The sequence below is a fragment of the Leucopleurus acutus genome (genome assembly GCF_964270905.1).
Source record: "Leucopleurus acutus genome assembly, chromosome: 7".
Lineage (NCBI taxonomy): Eukaryota > Metazoa > Chordata > Mammalia > Artiodactyla > Delphinidae > Leucopleurus > Leucopleurus acutus.
Window position 1 is genome coordinate 6,417,917 of NC_139150.1, and position 21,135 is coordinate 6,439,051.

Sequence of the window (21,135 nt, forward strand, 5' to 3'; positions counted from 1 at the left end):
GCAGCCAAAAATAAATTAATTAAAAAAAAAAATTCTTAGCTCGAGGGCCTGACAAAACAATCCCAGCCTGCTGTCACAGTTAGCCAACCCTGTTCTAAGTCACTGTGCACTGGGCCTCACCAAAAGCAAGCCCGATCACTGGCATTCCACATTCCACAGCACACAAATGCCCACCAGGTTAAGTAAGGCAGAGGGCAAAGAACAGTCAAGAGGGTTGACCTGGCTCCAGATTCTCTCTAAGTAAGTCATCAAGGGTGTGCGCAAAGACAGAATGACAGAGACATCCACTGCAGCGCTGTTTATAATGGGGGGGACTGGACATAATCTAAGTGCACAACAACAGGCGATTGGTTAAATGGTAACACAACCGTGCACTGGTGTACTACGTTGCCATTGAAAATGATGATGAATGTTGAATCTTCCTATCCATGAAATTAAATTAGATCTAAATAAGTGGAGAGATATACCATGTTCACGGACTAGCACACTTAATATTGTTAAGATGTCTGTTCTCCCCAAATTGATCTACAGATTCAATGTAATCTCAATCAAAATCCCAGCAGCCTTGTTTGTAGAAATTGCCGAGCTGATTCTAAAATTTATAAGGGGACTTCCCTGGTGGCGCAGTGGTTAAGAATCCTCCTGCCAATGTGGGGGACACAGGTTCAATCCCTGGTCCAGGAAGATCCCACATGCCACGAAGCAACTAAGCCTGTGTGCCACAACTACTGAGCCTGCGCTCTAGAGCCCGCAAGCCACAGCTACTGAGTCCATGTGCCACAACTACTGAAGCCCGTGTGCCCTAGAGCCCGTGTGCCGCCACTACTGAAGCCCCCGCACCCTAGGGTCTGCGTGCCGCAACTACTGAAGCCCATACGCCTAGAGCCTGTGCTCCACAGGAGAAGCCACAGCAATGAGAAGCCCACACGTTGCAATGAAGAGTAGCCCCTGCTCGCCACAACAAGAGAAAGCCCGTGCACACCAATGAAGACCCAACACAGTCTAAATAAATAAATAAATTTTTTTTCATTAAAAAAAATAAAATAAAATTTATAGGGAAAAGCAAAAGACCTAGAATAGCCAAAACAATTTTTGAAAAGAACAAAGTTGGAAGACTTATACCACTTGACTTAAGACTTTCTATAAAGCTACAGTAATCAAGTCAGTGTGGCATGGGCTCAAACACAGACATAGAGCTCAAGGGAACAGAGTAGAGAGTCTAGACCCACACATTTGTTGTCAATTGATTTCCAACAAAGGTACTGATATAATTTTTTTTTTTTTTTTAATTTTGGCCGTGCCAAGTCTTAGTTGTGGCGTGCAGACTTCCTAGCCGCGGCACGCAGACTCTTAGTTGTGGTGTGCGGACTTCTTAGCTGCGGCATGCAGGCTCTTAGTTGTGACATGAGGGATGTAGTTCCCTGACCAGGGATAGAACCTGCTCCCCCTGCATTGGGAGCGTGGAGTCTTACCCACTGGACCACCAGGGAAATCCCAAGGTACTGATATAATTCAATGGGCAAAAGATGGTCTTTTCAACAAATGGTACTGGAACAATGATATCCATATGGTAAAAAAAATGAACTTTAACCCCTACCCTACATATCATATACAAAAATTATTTAGAAATGAATCACAGACTTTATGTAATTGGTGGTCAGTAGAGGGTTTAAAAGACCTTCCCTTTCTTCTCATTTTTTTCCATGGTTCTCAGAGTTTGGTTGTTCGAAAGTACACTGTTGAGCTTTTCCGGTTTGATTTCTCATCTTCAAATTGATGACATTTCTCCTCCAATTCTTTGTGCAGTGCTTCCAAATTCTTTTTCATTTGCTCATGGCGCCGCTGGAGCTCAGCTTCAGAGTCCTTCAGCTTTTGAACTTTTTCTTTGGCCTTCATCTCCAACACCTGCTCCATCTCCAACGTCATCTTAGCTACACGTTCCCTTCTTTCTTCTTCCATTTGTGCCAGGGGGCTCTTAGGAAGCTGCCTTTTGTTCTTGTTGTTATCAACTCCAGCGTAAGTCACAGCTGCAGGTTTTCTGCTTCTGTAGTTCTCATAGCGCACGTTACCAATGACACCTTTCAAGTCCTGCATGTGTGTTCTTAGCAACATATTTCTTAGAATTGTCAAATCCCAATGTTCACCACTTTTAACTTCAGCAGTACCCCAAGGATACCGCCTTCCTCTGACCCTTTTGCCATTAACCTTGATGACAGTACTGCTACCTTCCACAGCAAGAGGGAAACGGTCCTCCATGTTTTTAACAAGTTTTTATTTTTCATCATCATCTGTTTCTGGAAATTCACGTATTTTAATTTTATAGTTTTGGGTTTCTTTCATCATCTGTTTTCTAAACTGTTGACATTTCTCTGGTGTGAGCTTTGGCAATAAGTGGGATAATACTCACCTTTTCATGCAAACACTTCATAAACTCGATATCCAACGGTTGAAGTCCATGTCTTGAAGCAGCAACGAAGTGTAAACAACACCGCATCTTGCTGTCCAGCGTCTAACGTCTGTTCACTCGAGATTCTGCACTTAGGTGGTCCTCGCATGTGCTATCAGTGCAGTCAGTAACAGGCTGTCAGCAGTTTCTATGCCCAACTGCATCTCCAAACCCCAGGGCATCAACTATCGTGAGCAGCAACTGAACACCACCTTCTTTGAAGAAAACTTTGGATTGTTCCACCTACACGGTCTTTTTTATTCTATGGAAGGACCTGGATGCTCTGCAGAATACAAATCTGTGAGGAATAACGAGTTGGTTAATGTAGAACCTAAGTGTGAATCCAACCGCTCTCTTCACTGATTGCTGTATACTTGATGTGGGAGATCTGCAAACCCCACGGAGCCCTCAAGGTCCGTCTGCTGAGCCACCACCGCAGCCCCGGACCTCACCCTGACCCTCCCGTTGACCAACAGCCCCTCCAGGACCAGCCTGGGCACGGAACAGCCCACCAGTTCTCCGGATCACAGACTTAAAACAAACAAATTACAGCTTTGAAACTTCTAGAGGAAAAAACAGAGAAAATCTTGGCGACTTCGAAGCTGGCGAAGGTCTCAGGGCACAAAAGGCATTAATCATAAAAGGAAACATTGATGAACCGGACTTTTTCAAAATTAAAACTTTTTCTTTTCAAAAGATGCTGTTAAGAAAATGAAAAGACAAGCTACAGGCTGGGAGAAAATGTTCACGAAACCTGTATCTGACAAATACCCAAAATATATAAAGAACTCTTACAACTCCCAAAAGGGTAAATGGTCTAATTTTGTTAAACGGACAAATGATTGAACAGATACTTCACCAAGTAAGAACGGCCAACGAGCCCATGAAAACACGCTCAACATCACCTGCCATCAGAGACATGCAAGTTAAAACCATGAGATAACATCTCACACACCCAAGAATATCTAAAACTAATAACATACGTTACCAGCTGTTGCTGAATTTGTAAAGGAATTCTCATAGATTCTGATAGGAGTGTTAAGTGGTATGAAAACCTTTGGAAAATAGTTTAGCAGTTTCCTACAAAGTTAAGCTTATACTTATCATAGGATCCTGCAGTTCCTCTCTTAGATATCGTCCCAGGAGAAATGAAAACATGCATCTACACAAAGACTTGTACACAGACACTCATAATAGCTTTATACATCATAGCCAGAAATTGGAAAGACCCTAAATGTCCAACAAACAGGGGACTGAAGCAAACTCTTGGTATTTTCATATCATAGAATAATACATGGCATTAGAAAGACCTACTGATACCCACAGCAACATGAATCAATTCCAGAAACATTAAGCTGAGGAAAAGAAGTCAAAGAAACAAAAAAGTACACATTATATGATTCTACTTTTATGAAATTTCAAAACAGACGAAACTAATCTGCAGCGATAGAAACTGGATCAGTAGTTGCCTGGGGCAGAAGGTAAGGCTACACTGCAAAGAGGCAAGAGAGAACTTTCTATGGTCTTGGAATGTTTTTTTTTTTTTTTAAAGTTTTTTTTTTTTTTTTTTTTTTTTTTGTGGTACGCGGGCCTCTCAGTGTTGTGGCCTCTCCCGTTGCGGAACACAGGCTCCGGATGCGCAGGCTCAGTGGCCATGGCTCACGGGCCCAGCCGCTCCGCGGCATGTGGGATCCTCCCGGACCGGGGCACGAACCCGCGTCCCCTGCATCGGCAGGCGGACTCTCAACCACTGCGCCACCAGGGAAGCCCGGTCTTGGAATGTTTTAGATGACATTATGCGAAATGAGATAAGCTGGACACTAAAGGACAAATACTGTACGACTCTACCTATACGAGGTCCCTAGAGGAGTCAGATCCATAGAGACAGACAGTAGCATGATGGCTGTCAGGGGTAGGGGGAATGGGGAGTTGATTTGTGGGTGCAGAGTTTCTGCTTGGGGAGATGGAAAAGTTCTGGAGATGGACGGTGGTGATGGTTGCCTAACATTGTGAATATACTTAACGCCAGCGAGCTGTACACTTAAAGATGATTAAGATGGTACATTTTATGTTATATGTATTCTACTGACGTTTTAAAACTACAATAAAATACAATAACTTTTAAATAAGTTGCATAAGAATACATATGACACCATTAAAACAAATCTGAAAAGGCTGGGATGGGGTATAATGAAGTAAACTACTCAATGACCAGGAAAGACACTGGTCCCCACTGGTGCCCTGCCGTGCTGCTCAGTGTAGCTCTCCCTCTCTCATCCCTCAGTTCTCAGCTTCACTGTCCCCCGACCAGGTCCCCTGGCCACCCTGCTGAAGGCAGTCCCACCCTACCCCACTACTCTCTTTCGAGAAAGGCCCTCTGTCCATCCTGGCCCATACTTGGCATGCTCTATAATCATTTTGGTCATTTATCCTTTTTTTTTTTTTTTGGCCACGCCGTACAGCAGGCAGGATCTTAGTTCCCAACCAGGGATCGAATCCAGGTCCCCTGCAGTGGAAGCGCAGAGTCCTAACCACTAGACTGCCGGGATTTATTGTTTGTTTGTTTGTCTGTCTTCCTATCTCTCCTCAAGAATGTGAGACCCCTAAGGGCAGGGATCTGTTTTATGCACTGTTGTATCCCAAATACCTAAAACAGCACCTGGAACACAGTAACTTCTCAGTAAATATTTGCTGAATGAATCGGAAGTCAAAAAGCTATACAGATGCAAACTATTATACATAGAATGGATAAATAAGGTCCTACTGTACAGCACAGAAACGATATTCAATATCCTGTAATAAACTATAATGGAAAAGGAAAAAAAAGTCAAAAAGTTATAAAACGCTGTTATAGTAAAATTCCATTTTGGTAAAATAATTTTGTTTTTGCACCTACAGAAAGGGTGCCCTCCTCATCTCTGGGAGGATGGAGTCAAGTGATTTCTTTTCCTCCTTTTTTGCTTGTCTGCATTTTCTGCAACAAATTTGTGTTGCTTTTGTAAAATAGACCCTAACTGGTTATTTTTAAGTATAATTTTTAAAGTTTCGAAAATAAGGGCTTCCCTGGTGGCGCAGTGGTTGAGAGTCCGCCTGCTGATGCAGGGGACACGGGTTCGTGCCCTGGTCCGGGAAGATCCCACATGCCGCGGAGCGGCTGGGCCCGTGAGCCATGGCTGCTGAGCCTGCGCGGCCGGAGCCTGTGCTCCGCAACGGGAGAGGCCACAACAGTGAGAGGCTCGCGTACTGCAAAAAAAAAAAAAAAAAAAAGTTTCGAAAATAAGAGGAGCACGTGTCCGGCCTCTTCGGTATGTGGAGTTGCCCCTCTTGCGTCTGTCCGTGCTTCTCTGCAGATTCCTGAGAGCACCCTGGGGAGGAGAACCTCATCCCTTGGAGCTCTCCAGGCCCACAGAGTGTGAACAGGACACTTGACGGCCATTTCAGAGAGGGGCAGCAGCACCTGAGTGGTCCCGGAAGCCCCAACAGAGGAACTGCCTCAGCCGCTACCCGGATGTCTTGAAAAGTACAACTCTTCACCTTGTGACTCGTTCGGAAGAAGATTTGCTCTTAACGCCTTTGTTTTTGCCTCATTAACTTCTGCGCTGGATTAAAATTTTTCATCTTCTCCTACCCATCCTGCAAAGAGAAAATGGCGTCTTTGTTTGGTTTTAATGAAATTAATATTCACCTCCATAGAAGCTGGAAACACAGACAAACGTAAAATGAAATAAAAATCACCTGTAATCCTTCTATACAGAAAAAAATTTGGTTACTGCTTTGGTAAGTCTTATTCATATGTATGAATATATAAATTTTAAAACTAAACCAGACTATGACAGATATAGTTTGCATATAGATTTTTTTGGTTTATGTTATATACGTTTCCCACATCACTAGACTTCTTTTTAACAACTTCATTTCTAATGGCTGAATAACATTACACCACATACAATTTAAGCTCTACAATACCTTACTTAACCATTCTCCTACTGTTGGACACTTAGGATATTTGTGTGTGTGTGTGTATGTTTTGTTATTAGATATATGGCAGTGAGGAATATTTTAGAATATAAATCTTTGACTACATCTTTGACCACAGGAAAAATTACTGGGTCAAAATGTTTGTTTTGAAGGCACTAGATATATATTGACAAATTTGCCTCCAGAAAGATTATATAAATTTATCTGCCTCCCAACAGTGTATGAGCAACATAGAAAGTTTAAGGTTTACGAACATTAGTTAAAAAGTTAATGGTTAAACATCATTTTATACAAATAGACCCACAAACATAGAAAACAAACTTGTGGTTACCCAAGGGGAAATTAGGAGGCTAGGATTAACATACACACCCTACTATATAAAATAGATAACCAACAAGGACCTACTGTATAGCACAGGGAACTGTACTCAATATTTTGTAGTAACCTATAAAGGAAAAGAATCTGAAAAAATACATATATATATATATATATATATATAAAAACACACCTATATATATATACACCTATGTATACCTACATACACACATATATATACCTATGCACACCTATATATGTATGTATGTATAACTGAATCACTGTGCTATACACCTGAAACTAACACGACATTGTAAATCAACTATACTTCAAGTTTTAAAAAAATCAGTTTACATACAGGGAAATGTCAAGTGGTAGTACCAAAAACTTTGGGTGCTTAATAGTCCACGCAGGACATGAAACATCTGAAGTGCATGAGTCTGCAAGGATCATACTTTACTGATCCCAGCCGTCTAAAATTTTTCATTTTGTTTTATCTTGGTCCCCAACCAACACTGACCTTCTTAGGGTGATGCAAAAGAAGCCAGGCCTGGGCCCTGCCCTCATGGGGCACAGAGTTCCCTGTTTCAACACCAGGGCACCTGTGTGCAGCCACAAAGGATGCTATAATTACTAACGGGAGCCGTGTTCCACTGCGCTCTTACTACATGTCAGTTGCTCCACACCCATCATCCCCCCGGAGTTGTCTGTAATCACACAAGGCAATTATGGAGACAGCTAGCCCTGAGTTCGGCTCCTTGCTCTTGTCACTTGCAAGCTGTGTATCTTTAGCTAAATCACCCAACCCTCAGTTTCCTCATCCAGGAAAATGGGGACAAAGACAGCAACTAGGGTAACTGAGAGGATGAAGTGGGACAATGCATGGGAAGGATTTTTTTTTTTTTTTTTTTTTTTTTTGCGGTACGCGGGCCTCTCACTGTTGTGGCCTCTCCCGTTGCGGAGCACAGGCTCCGGACACGCAGGCTCAGCGGCCATGGCTCACGGGCCCAGCCGCTCCGCGGCACGTGGGATCCTCCCAGACCGGGGCACGAACCCGCGTCCCCCGCATCGGCAGGCAAACCCCCAACCACTGCGCCACCAGGGAAGCCCCATGGGAAGGATTTAATGACTTCTGATCACTTGGACTTCCAGGGCGGCTCAGAGTTTGTATTTATCTGCACAGCAACAAAGTTCAAAAAATGCTTAGTACTATAAATTGCCATGTTTTATAGATCTGGAAACTGAGATTGGTAGGAACATAAGTCGCATGTCCTGCATCAGCTTTTCACTCAGGGCTCCATTGCCCAGGACAGTGCAGGCCAAGCAGCCCAGTCGAGAAATGTATAATGTCCACCAAGTATGACACACAGCAGGTGACTAACGCAGTTCTGGCTCTCGGTGACACTTTTAAAGATCCAAGCTCACCTCCTAGTGCTTTTGACATCAAAGTAAAGCCCTGAAAAGAGACCCAAGGGAATGGTGCAAATCCTTAAATAGGGCTCCTGTCCCAAGGCAGTCAGCACCTCTGCTTCTAGGCAAAGCAATTCCCTTTCTCAACACAGGCTGAGAAACTGTTCCAGAGAAAAGGCACTAAAAAGACTTGACAAAATTGGATCCTGGATCAACGGGGAAAAGGACATTAGTGGAACAACTTACACATTTGAATATGGACTACATATTAGATAACAGTATTTGTTATGGACCCAGTTGTGTCCCCCCACCAATTCATATGATGAAGTCCTAACCTCCAGTACCTTAGAATATAATCTTATTGGGAGATAAGGTCTTTAAAGAGGTAATTAAGTTCAGTGAGGTCTTTAGGGTGGGCCTTAATCCAACCTGACTGGTGTCCTTATAAGAGGAGGAAATTTGGATACACAGGGAGGCATCAAGGATGCACCCTGAGAAAAGACCACGTGAGGACACAGCAAGGAGGTCACTGTCTACAAGTCAAGGAGAGGCCTCAGAAGAAACCAAATCTGCTGACATCTTTATCTTGGACCTCCAGCCTCCAGAACTGTGAGAAAATAAATTTCTGTTGTTTAAGCCACCCAGTCTGTGGACTTTATGGCAGCCCTGGGAAACTGATATAGTATTATATCAATGTTAAAGTTTCTGAAGATGAAAACCATTTTCAGGTTATGTATTACAGTGTCCTTGTTCTTAGATAATTCCTCCTGAAATATTTAGGGGCAAAGGGTCATGATATCTGCAACTTACTCTTAAATAGATCGGCAATAATGATTCTGGTGATAATGAGTGTATAAATATACAGACAGTAAACAGGGCAAACATATTAATAATCGGTGAATACAGGTGAAGGGTACAAATGGGATTTCATTTTATTATTCTTTTCGCTTTTCTATAAGTTTGATGTTTTTCAAAATAGACACTTTTGAAAGAGTCCCTTTAATTCACTTAAGGTGGGAGCAGGGAGGGGTCTTTCAGAAAAGGTAACCCTAACTCAACAGCAGAAGCTCGAATGCCTACTCTGCGCTAGGCACGATGCCCGGCACTTCACTACACACTCTTGGGTAAGGACCGCTGTTTCTCATCTTACGGAGGAAGAACGGAGGCTCCGAGATGGGAAGCCACTTGCCTGAGACCACAGAGCAAGGAAGCGGTGCAGTGGGAAGTGAGCCAGGTGGGGTCCGCCTTCACAGCCCTTCCCACCCTTCCCTCTGTGCAAATAAATGGAGTGCACACGGCAGGCGTTTAATAAAGACTGAAAGGGAACGATAGCTGTGCTGCTGAGAGGCCTGGATGAGGGAATGGGCCCTCTTGAGAGCCGCGGCTCCGCTGTGCTGCTGGAAATCACCGCCTCACAGCCAGCGCCCGAGATGCCAGCCAGAAGGGTTGCGCCTCCACTACAGCAACGCCGGGGCACCTGTCCCTCCTGACCCACCAGACCCACCTCCTCTCTCGGGGACAAGAAAGCAGGAAGAAAGGAGGCAGGCCGGTAGGTCTGGCACTGAGCCCACCCGTTGCAGGCCCCGGATGAGACTTCCAAGATGCTTCATCCTGAATAAGGGCAGGCACGTTCCCCCTCCCCGGGGCCTGCACGGAGTGACGGGGAAAGTAACCCACCTCAACGCCGCGCAGGAGCGCAGGCAGTGAGGCAGCACACCTGGGCCTGGCAGAGCTGCTGCGACCAGGCCTCAGGTGCCCATTACTCATCACTTTCCTAGGGGTTCTGGCTACATCCTCCTGCCACCTAAGAGCCCAGTTCCTCAGGATGGGAAGGTGATGCTACCAAGCCCGCCCCCAACACAAGGACCCCACCTGCCCTGATCCCCACCACACTGGCCACCCCACACCCCACACACCTGTGCCCACACCCCTCCATGCTGCCCTCCGCCCCACAGAACACGTGTCTCTTCCCTCCCTCGTGCCTTCTCTCCATTCTACTTCCAAGCAACCCCATTTTCCCCAAATTCCAGATACATCCCTTCCTTTAACCAGTCTTAATTCACTGAGTCAACCATCTTTCCGACTCTCAAAGCAGGACCCTCAAACCTCCTTCCCTGCCAAGCCCTGCCTGCCGCCGCCCAGAGTGGCCCGGTGTACTGGAACGGGTACTGCTAGACCTCACTAAATCCTCACAACCACTCTGGAGGTCGGGCAACATTGAGAACTAAATCCATCTCCACCTCCATCACTAAAGGAGGAAAGACGGAGGCTCAGAGAGGCGAAGTGACTGGCAGGGGGCGACACAGCTACTGAGCAGCTGAGCCAGGATTCAAACCCAGACGGCCTGCCCCAAAGTCAGTGCTCTGAACTGTCGTCTCTACCAGCTCCCAAATAGCCCTGGCCAGACTGGAGTGGGGATGACCTTTACATCCTTGAACCCACACCCCCAGAGTAGCTTCCCCTGGCCTCCCTCACGAGTATCTCTTCTGAGTTATTCTTCACACAGCATTTTTCTGCTCAACTTAAATTCCTTAAGTTTAGGATAACATCTCTTCATGGCCCGAAACCTGGTACTGCACTTTGTTCCGGGGTCCAAAAGAGTCTGTTAATGGGGTTTGTGGCTGCCCCACGCTGGCAGTCCCTGGGGCTTAACAGGCCGGAGGCAGTGACTGGCCACGGTCACTGGGAAGCTGCAAACCCTGGAGTAGGTCTAAGCAGAAACTCAGACTAGGACCCCTAAAACCACCAAGCAGGAAAGGATCAGAGAGGTTCATGCCAAGGTCACACAGCCAGGAAACGGCACAGCAGGGACTCTGGTGGGGAAACTGGCTCAGAGAAGGGAAGTTTCCTGGCCAGACTCACACAGCAAGCTGGCAGAACTGGGACTTGAACCCAGGGCCTAGAATTCAGTCCGCTGCTTTGTCATGTTACCCACCAAACCGCAAACCAGAACACCAACTGAAATTAGCAAGTCAACCCTCCCTCCCACCCCTGATTCCCTTGTCTTGCTCTATTTTTTTCTATTTCCATGGCATCACCTTCTAACACACTTACATACTTATGTTACCAGAAGATAAAGTCCACTAGTTCAGGGGTCTTTAGTCTCTTTTGCTCCCTAATATTCTTCAAGCACCTAAAACAGTGCCTGCTCCATATACTGAAAGCTCAGTAAATAGATGCTGAATAAGTAAACCCGTCTAACAAACATTCACTGAATACGTGCTATGGCCAGGCTGTGAACTGCAATCATTTTGCTGGATCCCAAAGACATGAGTGCTCACTGACACAAGCCCACGTTTCACCTGGCTCCACAAAGGAGCCGGCACACTAGCCCAAACTCAAGCCAAACCTGGACATTTCCTCAGGAACCAAGCTCTCAAACCAAACGAAGACATGGTCTATCTCTGAACTGAAGAGAACCCAGATTTCCCACAGGCTCCCTCTGAGAACCAGTTTCATCCCATCCCCAAAAAGGCCCAGCAAAACTCAGAGGATCTGCAGCCCCTCAGCCCAGCCACACGCTGCCAGATTCACAGCTGCCACTTTTCAGCATTACTTTTGCTAAACAAGTCTCAGTTAGATCTGCCACAGCCCGGGAGGTTATCAGTGGGCACGCTGGTCTTGGCCAGCGGGGACAGTGCATCTGTACCAGATGGTCCTCCCTGGGATGTCAGATGAGGGGGATCCAGAAATGTCCTTGGCCTTGTGGCCCTCTCCTTAGTGCTGTCCAGTACCCCCGGTGGGAGCGCTGCTGCGAGGGCAAAATTGGAGCCAACTCTGAGAGCGTGAGAGCTGCAGACGTCGACTCCCTGGGTTCCTGCAGCAATTCCCAAGGAGCCTCTCCTTCAGCCACCACGGACAAGGTGCCCAGTGATTCCATGTGCATCTGGGTTTGGCTGAACCAGGCTGCAGAGGGCAAGACTTGGAGGCTTTTAAACTATGGCTTTTCATCAAAGCCAAAAGGCCGTTCCAACAACTCCTGAGTCTACTATTCGTCTCAGTCCAAGGAAGAGAACAACAACCTCCAAGGAGACTGTTCCAGAGAAAAGTAAGGCATTCCAGAAATGCTGCCCTGCTTCAGAACGGTCTTCCGGAACAGGGAACCTGCAGTAAACATTTACTGAACTCTTATGTGCGCAAGGGGCAGCAGAGGTAGGCCTGTGACTGATTCCTGCTCCACCTTCCAGCTGTGCTACCTGAGGCACATACTGCCTCTCTGAGCCTTGGTGTTTGCAAAATGAAAAACGTTTGCAAAACGAAAAACAGTAACTGAATCTACTTCCTAGGATTGTTGGATGAGTTCAATGAAATAATGCTGAGTCCAGTGCCTGCCACATAAGAAGTGCTTAATAAGAGGTTGTTCTTGTAAAGGAAAGGACAGACAGTATATTGAGAAAAGAAAAACTAATAAGGGCTTTCTAGACGTCCCGTAAGCCATTATTTATGCGTTTAGGTATATCCTAAGCGTTTGTTGATGCCTGTTTTTTCAAACAAACTTAATCCTCAGAGCATCCTCGGGTAGAAGGGGCGGAGGCCGGAGAGACAGTCCTCGTGACAAAGGACGAAAACAAGGCCCCCGAAGGTCCCGGGAAGCGGCCAGCAAGCACCCTCTACCCTCAAACCCTCCCGGGTGGGTTCAAAACACCAGACGCGACTCTCCTCGGGGAGAAGTGGCTGGAAGTGATCATTAGCGGGGCAGTCGGGGTTGGGATTTTAATTCATCATCGCTAAGAAGTGGTCATCTTTTGTCCCTAAAGAAAAAAGTGCCCGTCAGGGCCCAGACCCCGGGGAAATACAAGTCAGCGCTCCGAGACGCCACACACGTGCTTTAAACGCTGGGTCAGGCCCAGGCAGAAATAAAGGAGACAGCGGCCCCTGTTCCGGAGAAGCAACGAGCCCCTGGGGGCTCGAAGTGGGCTGCTGGGGCCCGAGAGGATCCCCTGGGCGCCGGCTGGAGGAGGGGACAGGGCGGTGGCGGCCAGGGGGGGGGGGGTGTCCCAGGCTCAGCTCACCTGGCCGCGGCGTTCTGCGTACCAGGCAGGGCCAGGCCCCGCCGGCCCGTAGCTGGACTGGGCTCGCCCCTTCTCGGAGAGACCCGGCCCCCTGAAGCAGCTGGCTGCCGCCCGGAACTCACCTGCCGTAACAACCGCGCCACCTCCGCCTGTCAGTCAAGCGCGCCTTCCGCGGCTCGGCGCAGCGCAGGGTCATGAGGCCCGGCCGGCCGCGCCCCGCCTCCTCCCCCTCGGCTGCCCAATCGGGAGAGGCCGACGCCAGGGGTAGGGGCGTGGTCAGATGAACGGTGTGGGCCGAGGGCGGGGCCTGAGGGCTTGGGGCCGGACCGAGCCGGGCCGGGCCGGTTAGGGGCCGGCGCTCTGATCTCACTGCTGAGCGCCGGAAGTATCCTAGATCTCAGCGCAGGGGCTCGGCGGCTAGACCGCGGGGCTGGCGCGACTATGCCGGTCACCGGGAAGACTTTCCGCCGGCGTCGGGCCGACTCGGAGTCGGAGGAAGATGAGCAGGACTCAGAGGAAGTTCGGTGCGTTTGGGGCGGGCTTCCACGGGGCAGGAAGAGAGAGGCAGCCTAGGGGGACTCACCACCGGCCAGGTGCCTTGTTGACAACATTGCTAATTATGAGCCGGGTTGTTATCCCCTTCTGTGAAGAAATTGAGGCCCCTAGGGATGAGACCGCCGCCCCAAGGTCTCATGGTTGGGAGAGGTGCCCCTGGCATGCGCAGCGGTTCTGACTCCCGTTGGTGGGTCCAGACGCAGAGTCACCCTCTGGACCACTGCGGGCAGGCAGCGAGGCAGGGATGTCCCTCGAAGCTGCCTTTTGACTCTGAGTTCCGTGGAGGGTCTCTCAGCCTGTGCATTGCCTTTTTTTTTTTAGATTAAAACTGGAAGAGACCCGAGAGGTGCAGAACTTGAGGAAGAGGCCCAACGGGGTGAGGTGGGTACTGCGTGGGGGAGAGGACCCGGAGGAGGAGGGCATGACCGAGACACCACCTACCCCGACTCCCCCATCCCCACCCGGTCGCTGTCACAAATATCTCCTCAGGCGTAGCCCCTTCTCTTGACACACTTTACACCTTGTACTGCCTGGGGTGGGGTCCAAGCGTTTTTTGCAGATGTTTAATCAGGACATGCCCCGAGCCTTGTGATCTTGAAGTTTACTCCAGAGGTACAGAAACAGGTCATTGATCAGTGTTTTTATTGTCAAACGCACACTGTGATTAACTGTGAAATGCACACTGATTGTTAAGAGTTTGGGAAAATTTAGAAAAGTATAATCATGGAAATAAACAGTACCCATAATTCTCCCATACAGAGGTGATCAGTGTTAACATTTAATGTTCTTTTCCTGTCTGTTTTCTCTCTTTTTTGTAAAGACGATGAGCAGCTTTACTTTTATTCTGTTGTTCTTCGGTAGTCCCCTCTTATCCACGGGGGCTATGTTCTGAGACCCCCAGTGGATACCTGAAGACTGGGTAGTACTGAACCTTATGTAGATTATTTTCTCCTATACTGATGGGTGGGTAGTGTATACAGTGTGGACACTCAGGGCAAAAGGATGATTCACCTCCTCTGTGGGATGGGGCAGGATGGCAGAGATTCATCACACCATTCAGAACAGCTGGTAATTTAAAACTTAGGCATTTTTTATTTCTGGAATTTTCCATGTAATATTTTTGGACCGCAGATAACTGACACTGTGGAAAGTGAAACCACAGATAAAGGGGGACTACTGTACTTTCAACTTACAATATTGTGGGCATTCAACCACATTGTGGGTAATTTTTCCAAAAACCTTTTTAATATCTGCATAACATTCTATCAGATGTACATATCATAATTTAACTTACCCCTTATTTTGGGACCTGTAGATCATTTTTTAAAATTTCACCATCAAATAAGGCTGCAATAGTATTTTCCTGCATTTGTCTTTAGCTTCATTTTCCCTGAAGGCATAATCTTAGAAATGAGATTTCTAAGCCAAGATAATGCTCAATGACTTTACAGGAAAATGTACCACTGACGTCACCACTACCCCCACCTCCAGCATCTAGAGTGTTTCTTGGACCCTGTTATTCTTGTAGGCTTTTCCAGCCAGCTTCAGTGTTCACCCCGCAAATCTCACCCTTGCCCTAATGTTGCACCTAAAGACTTCCTAAATGTTTCTCCTTATCTCTGAATTGTGCCCTTTCTCTCTCTCCCCCACATTTTGGCTTTTCTCAGTGCTGTAGCCCTGCTGGTGGGAGAGAAGGTACAAGAAGAGACCACTCTAGTGGTGAGTTGCGGGGTCCTCCCTGGGCAGTGGGAAGATGTGGCTGCTCTTCAGTAGATGATTGTGTTTTCTTAAAAGAAAACAAGAAACAATTCCACTGCAAGTTATATAAATGCTTCTTCTCGGCCGTGTTTGCTCTCTGCAGGATGATCCCTTTCAGATGAAGACAGGTGGGATGGTAGACATGAAGAAACTAAAGGAAAGGGGCAAAGATAAGTAAGTGCAAAACTGGCTGAGAGGCAAATTCACCTGCAGCCCCTGCCTGGGTCTGTGTTCCCCCAGGGAGCTGGGTCCTGCCGCAGCTTTAATGAGACATCTTGGAGTACCCTTTGTGCTTTGTAAACGGTATGTTGTTTAAAAACAAAGAAAACAAAAACTCTTCAAAAGTTAACTTAGAGTGATGCGGGTAGGCACCTCTTGTAAAGGTGCATTGTATATTAACTTTTTTTTTTTTATCCTTGGTTGCGTTGGGTCTTCGCTGCTGCACGTGGGCTTTCTGTAGTTGCGGCGAGCAGGGGCCACTCCTCGTTGCGGTGCACAAGCTTCTCATTGCAGTGGCCTCTCCCATTGCGGAGCACAGGCTCCAGGCGCGTGGGCTTCAGTAGTTGTGGCACACGGGCTCAGTAGTTGTGGCTCGCGGGCTCTAGAGCACAGGCTCAGGAGCTGTGGCGCACGGGCTTAGTTGCTCTGCAGTACGTGGGACCCTCCTGGACCAGGCCTCGAACCCATGTCCCCTGTACTGGCAGGCGGACTCCCAACCACTGCGCCACCTCGGAAGCCGCTATATATTGTCTTTCAAACCCATGTGGAAGTTGTTTTTCTTTTTTGAGGAAAACATAGAAACAATTACAAAAATAATACAAACAATACAAAAGTGAAATATAAACGAATCTACTCATTCCCCCGAGATATCTCCAGAGGCCGTCAGGGTGCTTGCATATATTCCTAGAGTTCCTTCTAGTTACATATCATATGTATGTATATATTTCTTGACCACAAACAGGATGTTGTACATTTCGTTGCATACTTGTTTTATTCATGTAACATCACACTCAGCCTCATTTAGCTGTGACTCTAAGGCTCTGCTTCACTGTTCTCTTTTTTTAGGATCAGTGAAGAGGAAGACCTCCATCTGGGGACGTCATTTTCTGCAGAAACCAACCGAAGGGACGAGGACGCTGACATGTAGGTGTCAGTCTGTTCATCAGTAAGAGATTGGGGGAGGGCTCCAGCCAGACAGAGTCCAAGATATTTTGTCACAGATGACATTTCTAGACTTATCCAAAGACAGCAAATTGGCCCCTCTCGTGCCCCTGCCTCCCCTTTCCCCACCGCCTGAGGCTTGAGAACTTTGAAAAACTCAAAAATTCTTTAAAAGTGTGGTTCTTGGAATTTTAGATTCCTTGACTAGTAATGTTCCATCCCCCCAAAATTGCAGGGATAAACAGTGGACTTGCCTATTTTGCATTTTGCCAGCAAGGCTGTTAAACAAACTACCATCTCCCATTATCTTTTTGTCTTCAAAGAACCTTACACATGGTGTGGTAGGACAGAATCTCATAATATATGTTGGTGCTTTAAGTTGAAAAATTTTAGCTTGATTTAAAAACTCAAGTTATTTTTCTCCTTCTCCATGGAACGATGGCAACTTCATCATCAACTGTCACAGCTCCATGAGCCAGAGTTGGGGACCCCACTCACTTAAAAGACACCAGTTGTGAGCTTTCCTGCCCCTTTTTGAGGCCTTTGGGGATCTCATTTCAGGATGAAGTACATTGAGACGGAGCTGAAGAAGCGGAAAGGGATCGTGGAACACGAGGAACAGAAAGTCAAGCCAAAGAACGCAGAGGACTGCCTTTACGAACTGCCGGAAAACATCCGGGTTTCCTCAGCAAAGAAGACTGAGGAGATGCTGTCCAACCAGATGCTGAGCGGCATCCCGGAGGTGGACCTTGGCATCGAGTGCGTTTCAGACCCACAGTCGTGCCTCTCTCCCGCCCCTAGGCAGAAAAGACGAGCTCTCTGCTTTCCAGTTAAAAGTTAAGGGACTGTTTCTTAACCTGTCTCCTTGGAAACCCACAGATACAAACTATCTTCTGTGGCAGGCTGACATGGTTGTTGCCAGGAGTTTCTCTGAAGGGTTGGTCAGAAGTAGTTAAAGAGACAAGGGACTCTGACTGCCGAAAACAAGAATGTTTTTATTTAGCCTTAGTTCACAGCTCTTCAGCTCTTCTCTTCAGGTCCGTGTATTCTGCTGCTTTATTCTAGCAGGAGCAATGATAAAGGCTCACCCACCCCGTGATCCTTCTTTCATTTTTACTACAAAGCATCTGCTCCAAAAGGGGGTTTTTATGGAGGAAATACAGTGGTCATAATCATCTTCGGGTGTGGTAGAAAGTTGGGAGACTTCTGGGTTCTCGCTTCCTTTTTGGCCTTACTAGCTTTGAGCCTTAGTCAGTTCACCTGACCTCCAGCTCAATTTCCTCTTGATCAGAAGAGAGGAACTCCTGCATCTCCGATGCTGGGAGAGCTCCGTGACAGTCTGGCCGCAGGGGAGTTGGTAAATTGTAGAGAGCTGTGCCCCAAGAAAGATGATGACCTTATGCAGTTGGGGGGTGGGGGCTGCCAGCCCCTTTAGTCAGTTCCACCTGAGGCCAGAGGTGTGAGGATCTCACTGTGGTGTGGCTCCTTTCTCCCCATAGTGCTAAAATAAAAAATATCATTTCCACGGAGGATGCCAAGGCCCGTCTGCTGGCAGAGCAGCAGAACAAGAAGAAAGACAGTGAGACATCCTTTGTGCCCACCAACATGGCTGTGAATTACGTGCAGCACAACCGATGTAAGTGTCGCGTCTCTGGGGAAGCAGCTGCAGCCCACGCCATTGGGTTGAGGTCCCTGGGTTCCCAAAGTCTGTCTGACCCGTCCCCTGGTCTCTTTTGGTCCAGTTTATCACGAGGAGCTCAACGCTCCCATTCGCAGAAACAAAGAAGAGCCCAAAGCCCGACCGTTGAGAGTGGGCGACACAGAGAAGCCGGAGCCTGAGCGTGAGTACAGCAGAGGCCTCGGGCTGCCTGGCGTGACCGTTGCCCGGGGCCCGTGGAGGTGGGGAGGGACTCGGCAGGGGCGGCGCTTGGGCTTTGGGGTCAGGGCATGTGGGTTCTAGTCCATTTTCTGTACCGTGGTCATGTGCCTTTCCCTTTCCAAGCCTCAGTTTCTTTACCTCTAAGATGGGGATAGTAATGAAACTTACCACTTGGGGTTGCTGTAAGGACTCACTGGGCTGTCAAATATAATAGAGACTCAAAAAATTAGAAAATTTCAATAAGCAAAAGTAAACTAAAAGTTAATCATAATTTCACCACCCAAAGACAGCCCCTGTTAACATTTTTATATATTGTTATCCCTCGGTATCCGTGGGGGACTGGTTCCCGGACCCGCTGCAGACACCAAAATCTGTGGATGCTCAAGTCCCACGGTCAGCCTTCCGTATCCACGGATGCGGAACCCAGGGATACCAAGGGCTGACTGTGTATAACCTTGCCCACTTCTAAAAAATAGGCATACTCTGTATACACACTTAATAGGATCTCACAGCTTTTTAGTGTGCTCTGCCTGTCTCTCCATGACAGTAAATACATTTTCCCCTTCAATGGCCGTATCACGTTCTGCTGTATAGATAGATGTCCTATAGTCTAACCATTTCCCTCTGGCGGGACACTTAGGTTGTTTCCCAGTTTTCCCTATTTAATGATGATCATTCTTGCCTATGGCATGTCCTTAAGCTGCCTTGTGAGAACTCACCAAATGATCCTAATTTGTTCTCCCGCCAGCAACATCCAGCAGTGCCCCTTTCCCACGTGCTCACCAGCACCAGGCGGTGTCATCTTTCTCATCAACAATGGGATGATTCTAAGGAAATGCTAAATTTGCTGAGGCTTCTGAAAATCCAGCCTGTTGCTCTGTTTCTTCCTTCCTACTTGAGAAATTATTTTCTGTAACACCTTAGCTGTGTAGTCTTTGATTCCCAAAGAGCTTCCTATTATTAATACCTAGGAAGCAGGGACTTTGGAGGCACCAAAGGGTTCACCTCAGCCTACCTTCACTTCCTGAGTGACCTTGAGCAAATCAGCTAACCTCTCTGAGCAGAGATGGTAACATGCCCCTGCTAGGATTGCTGGGTGGGTGAAAGGAAGTCTTGTCTAAACAGATTTAGTGCCATGCCTGGTACGTTGTCAAGCTCTCAATGAAGCGTAGCTACTGCTGCTCACCTGGTCTGACACTGAAGTCAGCATATTTTGGTTGGCACCTGACTCCACCATGTTTATTGCTATTCACCCAAAAACAAGTACTTACTGAGGCCCTACTATGTTCCTGTTCACTAGAGTAGGCACTGGGGCTCCTGTAGGGAGTGAGACAGGCATGGTCGTCCTTGCCTACGTGGAGCTATGCCTGTTGTTGGCTTCCAGCGTGGCAAACAGCTTTTCCTCTTTTCCTTCTCAGGGTCCCCTCCCAACCGCAAGCGTCCTGCCAACGAGAAGGCCACAGATGACTATCACTACGAGAAGTTCAAGAAGATGAACAGGCGGTACTGAGGGAGGCTAAAGGGGAGAGGTGCAAAGTCGGGTATAAACAGTGTCGTTCACTCCCTTTATTCCCCCTGATAAAAGGCTTCCTGGACAGAAGCCTGCTCATTGGCTAGCAGACAGTTCCCAAAACAGACTATCCGTCCTGCTGCTTACCTGCTGGATTTTTCAGGCACTGAATTTGTAACCTTTTGAAACAATGTGTAGTTTTCCTATTTGGGGACAAACTCTATTCTTGAGAGCATTATTAAATCTCGTTTGTAAATATGTTGACTTTCTCCTAATATTTGCCCTGGGTCAGGAGGAAACAGTTGTGTGTTTCAGGGTGAGATAATACCCTTTCGATTGTGGTTTTATTATTATTATATATGCAATCATGTCTCCTGTTTTCAAGTATCTGGAGTGCGGTTCAGAAATGCATCCGTCACTGTTTACAGTGGATCCAGCTGACAGCAGAAAAATCTAGCTTGAGATCAAAGGAACACTGGTATTTTCTGACTTTTACAAAGTTATCTGTTTCTTTTCATTATGAAAGAAAAAACAATTTCTATCACTTAAGTATTAAATATGAAATGGACCCAGCCTTATTGTTTGTATTGCGTCTTCTTATACCAACGCTAGGTAATGTGTTCAGAGTCTGGGGGTTGGGCAGCTCAAAAGCAAACTTCAATCACTGAGAGGGGTTTCCTCATTTAGTTTAAGAGAGGTGGACAGGCTCCAGTCGCTGAGCTGTCAGGTATGGCCCACCTGTGACATTTTTCCTGAGGTAGTTACACAGGTTGTGACGAGGAAAGAACAGGTCGGTTGACTCCTGGGCTGATTTAAAGCAGGTATTGTGTGATTAGAGAAGTGTGGCTTTGGAGTCAGATCTGAGCCCTGCTCACAGCTTCCTTAAATCGTTGGACAGATCCGTTTGCCTCGGAGCCTGTTTTCTCATCTGTAAACTAGATTTTCTCGCTTTTTTTCCCCTTCACTCGAATGAATGCAAGGTCACTGAAGGCAGGAATCACGTGTGCCTCGTTTTCTTCTTGAATCCCCAGGATCGAGTCCATAGGCGATCCTCAAAATTATGAATGAATGAGTGGAAGTATCGTTACCTGGGAGAGACCCGACCAGCACT

At 47.2% G+C, this 21,135-nt stretch overlaps 1 protein-coding gene and 1 pseudogene across 2 annotated transcripts; one reads left to right on the top strand and one right to left on the bottom strand.

Annotated features, from left to right (window-relative positions):
* Window positions 1–1,710: 1,710 nt before the first annotated feature.
* LOC309964563 (septin-7-like) lies at window positions 1,711–13,357 on the bottom strand (annotated as a pseudogene). Its single transcript has 3 exons — window positions 13,284–13,357; window positions 13,162–13,230; window positions 1,711–2,938 (listed from the first exon to the last, which is right to left on the bottom strand). The product of its transcript is annotated as a septin-7-like (transcript).
* Window positions 13,358–13,513: 156 nt separating this feature from the next.
* On the top strand, window positions 13,514–20,587 carry LOC309963743 (splicing factor C9orf78). The gene is made up of 9 exons (XM_082842281.1): window positions 13,514–13,685; window positions 14,038–14,097; window positions 15,384–15,435; window positions 15,578–15,648; window positions 16,540–16,617; window positions 17,197–17,394; window positions 18,135–18,271; window positions 18,378–18,476; window positions 19,933–20,587. The coding sequence occupies exons 1-9, from the start codon at window positions 13,603–13,605 to the stop codon at window positions 20,022–20,024; spliced, it is 870 nt and encodes a 289-aa protein (XP_082698407.1). The 5' UTR covers window positions 13,514–13,602; the 3' UTR covers window positions 20,025–20,587.
* Window positions 20,588–21,135: the final 548 nt, after the last annotated feature.

Coding starts and splice junctions, on each gene's coding strand:
- LOC309963743 (XM_082842281.1), top strand. CDS start 13,603: ATGCCGGTCACCGGGAAGACTTTCCGCCGGCGTCGGGCCGACTCGGAG. Junction 16,618..17,196: donor AGGGACGAGGACGCTGACAT/GTAGGTGTCAGT, acceptor ATCTCATTTCAG/GATGAAGTACATTGAGACGG. Junction 17,395..18,134: donor GAGGTGGACCTTGGCATCGA/GTGCGTTTCAGA, acceptor TTCTCCCCATAG/TGCTAAAATAAAAAATATCA.